General features: G+C 33.8%; 1 protein-coding gene across 1 annotated transcript; it reads right to left on the bottom strand.

Moving 5' to 3' along the window:
* Positions 1–646: 646 nt before the first annotated feature.
* Positions 647–8,635, bottom strand: LOC120154006 (origin of replication complex subunit 4-like). The gene is made up of 16 exons (XM_039165865.1): positions 8,210–8,635; positions 8,015–8,105; positions 7,838–7,894; positions 7,253–7,300; positions 4,898–4,948; positions 4,776–4,819; positions 4,630–4,693; positions 4,391–4,477; positions 3,487–3,578; positions 3,322–3,403; positions 2,918–3,003; positions 2,701–2,810; positions 1,644–1,736; positions 1,479–1,543; positions 1,211–1,354; positions 647–1,011 (listed from the first exon to the last, which is right to left on the bottom strand). The coding sequence occupies exons 1-16, from the start codon at positions 8,329–8,331 to the stop codon at positions 982–984; spliced, it is 1,266 nt and encodes a 421-aa protein (XP_039021796.1). The 5' UTR covers positions 8,332–8,635; the 3' UTR covers positions 647–981.
* Positions 8,636–12,144: the final 3,509 nt, after the last annotated feature.

The raw sequence follows: 12,144 nt of genomic DNA on the forward strand, positions 1-12,144 counted from the left end.
TTTACTAAGATATCTTTTAGCATATCTATTCGACAGAAAATGGATGAATAAGTTAAATACGAAATAATTGAGGTTGCTTAAATTTCATATTTCTTTTTGGTGTTCACCTATGCGTTTAAAAATCTAAACGAAATTTGATCACGACGAATCAAGTAAAACTATAAGAACTATAGGTTGATGCTCGGTTCTAAATGTTGCATGGGGAATGAAGGATAGTAAGAATATTTTGTCTTTACTCGAGCAGGGGAGTTTGTCTCCCCTATGGTCGCTGAGTGATTGGCAGTTGAAGTGGAAATATAGTAGCCAATGGCATGACAAAACTAAACGTTAGTTTGTGGGTTAATTAGTACGACGTTACCTTAGTTCAATTAAAATCACGAATTTCAGACCCTAAAAATGTAACAAGATTTAAAAGATTTATTCAAATTACTCATTACTTAAATAAGTAAAAGTAACAGTAATATTAACTACAAAAAAGAGTAGACTGTCCTAAAACAGTCCAAACAGTGACATTATGTTTTGGATTTAACTTGGTTTTGAGATTATGGGCCCAAGTTTTGAGGCATTTCAGATTCAATAAGATTAGCCCGTCACACGAAAAAAAAAAATTGTTCTCTTTTATTTATTTATTTCCATATTTTGTTTTCAATTCTTCCCGTCCTTTCTTCTAGGTAGGAATTGAATAAGAGTTATACTTGGATAACCCCCAAGCTTCAGAAAACAAATTGCAGTCGAACTTTAATATAAATTAAACAAGACCAATATTTGCAACCACAAACTAAGCTGTAGTATTCATGGCCCCGAAACATCTTCCATTTGCCATATCCTTGTTGAGTGGCATACAAATGAAATAAAACTGACTGCATTTTATGCTCCGCTTAATGAAAATGCCTACTGAAATCCACTTTTATCATTACGAAAAGAAAGCACGAGCCACTACAATAGTCGTTAACAGAAACGGCAGAGAGAGAAGGTAAAACTTCATCGATCCATTTTTTTGAGGAGGATGGCCTGCAGAACAATCAAAACACCGGGATCACCAGCTTTGAAACAGTGCGCATCACAGAATATAAATGTTGCAGAGGCAGAAGCCAAAATGCATAAGGATTCTCCAAACGAGTTATAGCAGCTCTAAGCATGGTTACAGCACACGTGATGCAATTTATGTGAATATAGGTTTACCAAAAATAAATTATGCCGAGTAACTTACAGGACACTGATGGTATGACTTCAGCCCTTGATGCAGTTCAGCTGATGAAATTAGAAGCTTTACAGGACGAAATTCAACAGATTGATTGTGTCCTCTGTTGTCTATAAAATTAATCAATTGACGTTGAAGAAGGTGTTCAAATGCCTGCAAAAAATTCGAGTGGAATGTCATCGGACCCATGGCATGATTTTTAGTATCTAGAATACAAACTTTGAAGTCATATATTGTGGCTTCCATTTAGAAGCTCACTTTAGAGAATTATACAAACCCGTAAACAAACATTTGCTGCATAGTTGTCAGAAGTTTGGGATGAATCGTGTATGGTCTTGTATTCTGACCCATGCAAAAATGAGTAAGTGAATAATATCTTAATGCTACTAATGTACAAATATATATATTATATATACACACTAATCAAAGCAGTGAAACAAACCTGTCATAACAGTATAGAAGTTATAAGAATTCTGCTCCTTAACTTCCAACCTTTTCATACATACCAACATATAGAGTTCCAATATGGAGCAATCTGCTTGAACAAGTTCAATGTGCACTCAAGGTTGTTATGCTTCCAATAACATTAAATAAATCAAAGACGGATAATTTCTCTTATTATGCTTCATCTTACCCTGACTTTCCAACTAAGTTTTAAGTCCAATTTGCATGAAGAAGAGAGATTGTTTTTGAAATTTCTTCAGATGTAAGTTGCGTCAAATGTTAGACATTTAAATAGTCAACTAAATTTAAATACAAACAATATAGTTACAAAACTTTCATCAGTTTGCAACAATAGTCAGCTGAAAACCATCCATACTCTACGATGGTGCCAGGCTTTCAAAGATTAAGGTAACTTGGGGTGACACATTACACAACAAATGTTTAGTGAAATCACAAAACTTTGCAACAATACTCTTCTGAAAATCATCAACACAACACAAAATGCCCAAAGGAAGTTGAATCATTCGAAAGATTTCTAACAATTCTCATATAAGATAATGTACTCTTTGAACATCTAAGCATAAAAACAAGAGCAATAACAACCTAAAAGTTGAGAATTTCAGCATGAAAAGGGGCAAAGGACCAGAAAGTCCGAGAAGAAGCTCGTAACTGATGACAGTTTGGTTTAACTTTTCACGAACACAAGTCAACTTGAAGCATATTGGAAGAACAAAAAAGGAATCTTATATTCATGCACCCAAACACAAATCAACAAAACCATTGAGAACAAGAGGCCCACAAGGTAGTCAGTGTCCATAGTACTTGATTATAAGGTTCAGTAGATTATTTACATGGAGAAAAAAGTTAGACAAAAACTATAATTTAAACCAGATTAGTATTACCATTAAGAAACAAATTGGAGATAATTTGACCTTTAAAAGCATACTACTCTTAAGGAGTTATTAATATTCCTAATAGTAATGAAAGGTAGAAAAATGCAAATAAAATAAAATAAAACACAAAATAGATAGGAAAGCTTATTTAAGTCCTCATACCTCTTATACATTCCAGTTTTGGTTGCCGCTGATTGCTGGAAAGTGCAGTTTTGAAGTTCTCAAGTGAAAGGAATCCAACATCCAAATCCATATAAGAAACAGCTTGAAATCTAGAATCAATTAAATATTCATAAGAGCTGATTAGAAGACATTGAAATTGTAAGAGCTGATGTATATATAAAAGCCTGAAGTTCCAGATGCAAGAAGGTACACATACAAAAACCTAACCAGATGGCCAATTGTGAAATTGAAACTCAAATAAGTATTAATCAGCTCTTTGAATCTATCATCAGAAAAGATTTTCTACAAGATGTCAAGGAATTCATCAGCTAGTCTGGAAGAACAGATCCCTGGAAGTGTGCAAGTAAAATATATATAATCTAAGGTGCGTGAACATTTAGGTATCAACAGATTTTGAGAATTAGATAATTACAAATTATGCGTAAAAAAATTTAAAGCACCTTAGAAGCATGCATAAAATTTAATTTATGCTTTATGTTTACATGTATAACAAAGGGCAGCCTGAATTCATTAGGTTCTACATTTAAAGGTCATATCTATTCAACCTTACCCCTACTTGTACTGTTTATTGGACAGTAAATTATCTATGGGAAAGGATACTTTTAGCCTTCCATTAAATTCAGCAGCATAGTTGTGGGGAATGTTTGAATCCACAGGCAATGACAAAATGTGCTCCATGAATCTGCAAGGGCAAATTAGGCATCTTATAATGTTGTTCATCCTTGAGCACAAGACAATGATATCCATAGACAATAGAAAAATAACCTTTCCGTGTCTTCTTTGGATGGAGAAAGAAACAGCAGCTTTCTGTGTGAAAAACGAGATCTCACTCTTTTTTCAAGAAGCTGATCAACATCCTACATGGCATGGACTAACTTATTAGGGCTTCCAGTGGAATAAAAATAAACTGTTGAGAAGGAACACTGACTATAATTTAAACCCGCAGTTAACTGGCACAAGTTTACTGTGGATCTATGCTAAAGACTCTGTAGTAGAAAACATGCTGATCTGGTTGGGGAATTTAAAAAGTGGAATAAAAATAAACTGTTGAGAAGGAACAAGTGGGGAGCTAAAGCCCCATGCACTTCATTCCAAACCTCATCTTTCATAGAATTACTTTATTTCCAGGTTTGTTAGTGGGCTAAAAGATGAAATTGAGATCAGGGTGAAAGCAAATGAAGCCTAATTCTATGACCTCTGCCTTCAGACAAGCCAAACTACACGAATTATCCCTTGAACTAGAATGAAGAAGAAGTGAAACACTACCTAAACCATGACCCAATGAAACATTTACCCCATACTGATAGGTTGCATAATTGCTAACAAATTGTAATGTTTCGCCTTATGTGATTAAAATGCTTAGTTATTAGATTTGATTACTGCTCTTTGTTTCAGCAAATGGATTGAAAATTTGAATCAAAAAGAGCTGGCTCTACTAAAAGGGATCCAAAATTACAGCCTAAACACAACTGAAAAGTCATAAAGATAACTGTGGTACAGTTCTAGAATTTATTCAACTAAAAGGAAAGGTTGCATGAAAATTAAAGTAATAATATCTCGAGACAAATTTTCACACGGTGGCACACGGCACAACAATATGGATTTTTTTTTTATTATCATAAATGTTGTAAACAAGAAAAATAAAATAAAACAAAACTTTATAACATACCAGTCGGCAGCTCACACCAATGACAACAGCTTGTGAATTCACAGACTGCATTGCATCTAGCAAGCTATAAAGTAATCTTTGTTTTCCCTGCACCCCAAAAGAAAAGTTTACTTGCCAACCTAACTTTTTTCCTGAAATAAAATTATTAATATCTTATCTATGGTCCAGACAGACCACAACCTTAAAAAAAGGAGCTTTTACATTTCATATTATGAAATAGACAAATGGAAGATCCTAACCTGAGCAAAAAAATCAAATTCATCAAGCACAAAAATAATTGTTTTATGTGCTAATCCACATTCCCTGTAAAGATAAACACAATCAGTTCAGAGATTATTAAAACAGTTTTTTCTATAAAAAAAAAGGGCAAATATATCACCCTTACCTTAACATTGCTATAATGAACTGGGAGTTGTCATCAAACGAAGCCTACAGAAATCATCTCATAATCAATTTATGTTTTAGTTGGAAATGCATACATTGACCTCAAATAGATGAGCACAGTACCACTTTTGAGAACAAAAGTTGATGTTCCACGCACAACTGTCGAGCAATTTCCTGATAGACATATAACTATGACAAATAAGAAAAAGGATAGTATCATGAACATCTTAAGAAAAATTATTTGAGTGCATGACCTAGTAAGATCCTAAGCATAAAATTGATGGTTGAACAAAAAAACACATCAGGTAATATTAATGAGTGGCAAGATTGTGTGTGCAGATCATAGAAAGAAACAGATAAGCTTAGCTTTTAATTTTATCTTGCAAACTAGCACAAGACCAGACCTTGCATCCATTCAATCATACGTAGTAAGTATATACACATAACTTGTTGATTTGCTTATCAATAGGTCACCTTTTAGACATTCCTTTTATATTTCTTCGATGTGATAATGATTAGTTAATGTCTAGACCCACATATTTTCCATTAGAGACACTTCTAAATTTCAGAGAGTAGCGTTATTGCTTATAACCAACTTCCTAATAATTTCTTGTACTAACTTCTCATTGTTGCCTCGGGAAGTAACAACCAAGGATCCATCTATTCTTTGAGAAATTCCACATTAATATCTGAGAGTTGTAAGAATATCTCAGGTCTGATAATTTTGTTCAAACAACCACCCTGGTTTAACTGTGGGTTAACCTTTGCATTGTACCAAATATGTATCAGAGTAATTGCGCCTATAGTCCCCAAAGATTTGGAAACATGTCATGCTAGTTCCAAGAGTTCAATATGAAAATGTCACCATCAAATTATTTTGTAAACCAAACATTAGTTCCCAAAAAGAATAAAATTTCTATGGTTGAAAAATATTTATTTTCCAAACACTACTTGTCTTGGTCGCAACTAAGACAATTAGTGAGCCATGTAGGCCTAGTTTCAAAATTAAGCAACCCCTTTGCTCATCTGTTAATATTCTTAACAGACAAAAAAGAGATTTATATTTTTATCAATACTTAAAAGAACCTAAATTATATTTTACAAAATTAAAAATAAGGAATTGCAATATTATATTAATTTTAATTTTTTTTCAAAAACAAATATAGATAATATTAATAAAAATTTGGATTAAAATCTTCTAATACTACAGTTTCATTAATTTTTATAAGAAAATAATTTTTCCCATTTTTCCTTTTCTTCTCTACAATCTCCCTGTGTTCCTTTTGACCAGAGGCCAACCAACACCAATAAGTGGGGTCGACTATTGAACCCTGAATGCTTATGTCTACAATTAGAGTCGATGCAACTCCTAGGATAGTTGGATGTGGGGCATTATTATATAAAAAATAACACATAATTTATTTTTTTGAACAGTAACCCCCTTAACAGATTTGTTAGAAAAATACCCCCAAACTACCCACGTAGGACTATCTCACGTCCTATAAAACATGTTTAATGGACCTCACGTTTTATAGGGCGCGAGATCTATCAACTTTTTCAGACAAAGTCATTTAATATTGGACAAAGGCTATACTAAATGCATGAAACTCGCATTTCGTAAAACGCGAGGTCTGACCTCGATTTTTGCAGAACGCAAGGTTATCCTACATGGCAGTTTGGGGGTATTTTACTAACTAATATGCTAAGGGATTACTGTTCAAAAAAATAATTTATGGGGGGTTTTAATATAATAACACCTGGATATGGCACAGGGAAGCCAATCAACGCCCCATCCCGGTGGCTGGCCCATTTCAATGCCATTCTGGCAATGAGGAAGTAGATCGATCCCCTCTGCCATCCAAAACTCTGAAATCCAAAAATCTAAAATCTATCTCTACACAAAACACCTCTCGGGGAAAGTGTTAAAATATAGTTCTCAAAAAATAATCCTAAATTCCAATTTAAAATCCCAAAAGTAAACCCAAAATCAATCTAGAAAACTCATAACTATCCAACCCGTATTAGTAAATACCCTTCACATCCAAAGCAAAATTGGGTTTTCATTTCCACCTAGGCATTGTTTTTATACATGTCAACTTTCAATTTGTCACTCATTGGCAATTAACAATCTAGTTGACAAAACTTTGAAAGAAAAACCTTTTAATTATAAGGACTGAAGTGAATATGTAACATTTTGAAACATTGAATCAACGCTAAAAGCAACCAAAACGTAAGGAACTGCAACTGCAATTTGCTCTGTTTTAAGCATAATGTATACAAACTTTATTTGATTAGCAATTTGGTTCATATGAAAGTATAATTTCTGCATGAATCAAGTGTAGGATGAGATAAGATCATACAAGGTATCACAAGTTCAACATGCATAATGAGCGAACTTAGGTGGTTGAGAATTCATGATCACGTAATTCAGTAAGGCAAAGTATAATGTAGGAGTAGAAAGGTTGTAAGATGATTTACCTTTAGTGCACAATTGTCGTCACTATGCAGAAGGCCATTCAGTCTAATCTGCATCAAGAGCCAACCACAATATAAGATGAGAAAGCACAAAATGTATGTATGTGTCTGTCTGTGTGTATGTAGGAATATTAAAGCAATTAAGCTTTTTTGTTTAAGGCACTGGTTTACATATAATAACACAAGCATCGTCATAGATGATTTTATCTTAGACAGTGTGTACATGGAAATGAAAATTCTAGCACGATGAGTTCAGGCATCAGTAAATGAGAATTGCAGTTATCGTGAACTGTGCCAAAGACTCCTAGTCTACCCAAAAAAACCGCTCAACACTTTCCTAATAAACTGAATGGACTAGTTTCAGCAAATAATCAAATTTAACCTTAGTCCTTATTCTAATTAGTATCCCAAACATAATTGCAACAAATAAAAAAAAACTTCAAAATTCATTTCCTCCTTTTCTAACAAACTAGATCAATTAAACTTCTACCCTATCATCCTTTTCTCTGATGCTACAGCCTCGAGAACAATCTTCCGTAATACTGAAGAAAATAAAATAAAATAAGAAATTAAGGAGCACAGCCATACCACGGATATTCCTTCAGGGTATTGCTGTAGAAGATCGCTCAGAACAAGTTCCAAAACCTTAAAAAAAACGGAGGAAAATTTCACAAAGGAAAATAAAATAAATAAATAAATAAAATGTTCTTTTTGAAGAAGAAAATGTTAAATAAAAAGCGAGCATAATCAAAGATAATGGCATACCGCGACTTTCCCTGACCCACGAGGACCAAGAAGTAGAATCGAATTATTACATGCTTCCGTAACTGAAGTCGATATTATGAACTTCAACTTGCTGCCAAATAAATGAAACAAAAGAAAAGGAATTCGATTAAAAGAAGTTGTTTATTGAGTGAGCATTTCCCGAAGTGAGAACTAAGAAAATGAGAGCAAACAGACCTGTAATTGCTGTCCGGATAATCAGAGAGGGGTCTAAAGATGAAATTTGGGTCAGTGAGCCGAGATCGAAGGAGATTTAGAGCCTTCTCTGACGGTTTTTCTTTCTCTTTTTCTCTACCCATTAATCTTGTAGAAAAAGATACAATTTGACCAGCAGTTTCGTATAATTACTGATTGAGCAAACAGATTTCCGTAATTATATAATGAGATTCAACGTGATAAATTGATAACCAGATTTTCAGGAAAGGGAAACCGCGTAAAAGTTCACCGTTTCGTGGGGTTGGGGGAAAACAGAACAAGAATAAATTAAGGAAGAAGGGAAAGAAAAAATTTAACGGTGACGGCAAAAGGGAGATTGCGAAACAAAACGAGTTTAGGCGAGGGAAAGAGGAGAAGAGGAGCAGTGGATTCCCGCCAAAATAATGCATTGGGTACCTTTGGGAGGCAACTTAGGTTTTTTTTTTCATTATAGCATCGAGGTTTTTTATTTAGTCCATTAGAGTATTTAGTTTTTTATTTTGAAAAATACAATAAATATTGTAGTAAATTTAGAATTTATCATTTTGAGATAATGAATTTTAATAAAATACAATTTTTTTATTAAATTTTATTACATAGAGGTAAAATATTTGAATAAAAAATATTTTTATTAAAATCGACATGAATTTCATGTACTATAAAATAATACCGTAGATGTCAAAATAAAAGAATTTGTATCCTATTCTAAAAAAAATTCGGGCGTAAGCAAACTGGAGACCAGTTATAGTTGAAATGAGTTGGACGTTAAAATAATCCACAACATGCTACTTTACTTTGGTTATTTTCAAGGATAAATTGCACTATAAGGTCATCATATTATTATCTCTCTCTTATTTTGATTACTATATTATTTATTTTATAATTAATTACATATGATATGTTGTTTTTTTTTCTATTTTGATCAAGTATTAGATCAGAAATGCTGAACCATAAATTTCGTACCAACAATCACTATAAACCATCATCTCTCATGTGAACATCAACATTTGGTATGGTAAATGTAAATGAATGTTTTAGTCGATGAAATTAATAAAGATCCATAACTCAAAACAAACTTAAAATCAATTTAGTGACTCAAAACTTATGACCAAGTATAGGAGAATCAACACTTCGGCTAAAATTTGGTTAATGGCCCAACGAAAAACATTCTAGTGTCTTTGAGTCATAGTGGTTATCAACAGTCAAATAACAATGCTCCAAAAGAACATCAAACTAATCAGTTCGGGTAAGGTTTCCTAAGCTATACGAGGTTTTATGGTACAATCTCGTCGCGACAAACAATCAACCCAGGGATTTCGTAGGATTATATGCTACTCTGGATTGTTTTGTTGTAGACAAAGCTTAGATAACTCTTAAGAGCGATTTAGGGCTTTCCAAATGCTCCACCATCAACTAAACTTTCGACCTACAAGAAATTAGGTCGAACTAGATAGTGCTATTGGAAACCATTTCCCTCAATGAAAACATGTTTGATTTTAAACTTAAAATTAATATTTAAAGTAAAATAACTAATCTCATGTAAAATAAAATATTTGAAAATAATTAATTACAAATAATAAATATTCTCAAATTATGCAAAATAATTTGAAATATTGTAATGTCCAATGTCCCACATCACATTAAAATAATCCCGAAATAATAAATGCAAAAATCCGATAAATAAAATTCATACTAAAAAAATGTTTTTTTTCTTTTGAAAATTAGTGTTTACATCCTAAGTTCAATTATCTAAAAGAGATAAACTAAGGGGTGTAAGCTAATAAATTTAGCGTGTCTTTAAAGTCTGAACAAACTCAAGTCATAGCACAATCCGAAACAAACAATATTAATCATATTACGAACTAAACATTAATAATCAAATATTTGAATGTTATGTAAATATTCATGCTCCTACAGTAATTCGATCACACCGTTAGAAGAGTGAGTTACCAATAACGACACTATCTACAACCAAAACATACCATGACACTGGAGTCTACCACACATGTGACATTCACCCTGTTAAGTGAATGTGAATGCATTGAATTTCTCCTATCAAAATTCGTCCCAATATGACATGCAAATGACATACATATTCGAAGTCCGATCCGAATAATCACATATATATCTGAATAATATACTTACAAATAACAATATTTCATGAACAGCATTTTCGAAACATATATTCCGATCCCGGTTCCGATAATTCAAGCAATAACATATTTAGTATGTGCAATATATATTTCAATTTCGACATATCAACATGGTCAATTTCCACAATCAAACATGATTTCAAATAATTTCTCAATCAATCAAGCAGTTAAACAACTAAGCAAATATATGTAGCACCTGTAGAGACATACCTTGACAATAGCTAATGGCGATGATAATCTCTACAATGGTCAGCTCGAGAGTATATCAACCCGAATGGAAACCTAATAAATAATTTAATAAATAAATAATAAAGTATTCTGACAATTTCGAACGACTAAATTAACAACTATCACTCACACTAAACAAAAGTAATACGAGTCTATTCGAAGTTCGTAGGTAATAACAGAGGAAGCGGTAACTCAGTTTTCAGTTCAGAAGTTCCTACAAAAATTATAACATTCAACTTTAGGTTCAATATCAGAAATTCCAGTTTACGAGCTAAAACTAACGACGATTTAAAATTATTCTCGATTCAATCGGAATCTCGACATCTTTTGTTCGAGAAAAACGAACTGTCAGTCAAATAAAATAGGACTGCCAGCGACGAAACTTCACCGGCAGCAACCCCAAGAAACGGCGATTTCGCGGTTGGCCTTGCCGTGCCTTTAAACTGCAGGCCGCGGTGAACCCACGGCGTCTCAGCGACCTCCACGAGAAACAGAACCGAATGAGGGCTTTAAAGCCTCCTTACGGCCGACGAGGGGCGCTGGAGCGCATCACCGGCCGATTAAGATTACACCAGGTGAGTACCGAACTCGTGAAGGCCATGAACGGCCGGCCACGGCAGCGGCAGGGGTGGCTCCATGATTCAAAGGCCACGGTTTCACGAACCAGTGCCGCTCGACAGTAACGGCAGATGATGAGGTGCCGGTGAGGCCCTTGAATTTTTCTCGGCGACCTACCTGCGTGACCGGTCGGCGTTGTAACGACGAAAATAGGGAGCAACGCTTCTACGGTTTTCCAAGGAAGAAGATGAAGCTCTTTTTTTTTTGTGTGTGGGGGGGGGGGGATGGGAGGGTTTTTTCTATTTGGAAAAAGGGTTAAATGATGAATAAATCCTTAGTTTATTTATGGTTTACGAGATTGACACATAATTTTAATTCCTTTAATTTGGCCACCAAACGAAATCTAGGTACTTAAGGCTAAAATCCCCAAATTCTAGGGTTTATAAATTGGAGATTTTTCGGTGTGTTACAAATGTAACACCGTACACAAGCCCTTGAATGAACTATTGATTATTGATAGACAAAATTAGGGAGCACAAATATACAAATATTATAGACCCTACAATATATTAATAATAGCCAACGATGGACGATGGTCATTAAATGACGACGAATGATGATTATCGATCGGAGTTCTATAGAAAGGACAAAGAGAAGAGGGGTTAAAGAGGGAGCAAAAAGAGAAAAAAATTAAGAAAATTTCTAAAACATGTATTTAATTGCATCATAAGGATGCTCTAACTTTATCCACGCATAACTAACGACTGAACATTATTTTGACTCTAACGTTAAACGCAAACCAAGTTTGAAAATATTTTGTCGTACGTAAGGTAAAATGTTCGATGTTTATGTCTTCTTCTGGCGAGTTTTCAAAGACCTAATTTTTTTTTTGAACCACCATAAAATAGTTTTGACAGGTGCCATGCAATACATTACTATATATTATTTAATGTTTAGAACATAATCACGCATGTTAAA

This window comes from Hibiscus syriacus, unplaced genomic scaffold, assembly GCF_006381635.1.
Source record: "Hibiscus syriacus cultivar Baekdansim isolate YM2019G1 unplaced genomic scaffold, ASM638163v2 tig00111105_pilon, whole genome shotgun sequence".
NCBI classification, from domain to species: Eukaryota; Viridiplantae; Streptophyta; class Magnoliopsida; order Malvales; family Malvaceae; genus Hibiscus; species Hibiscus syriacus.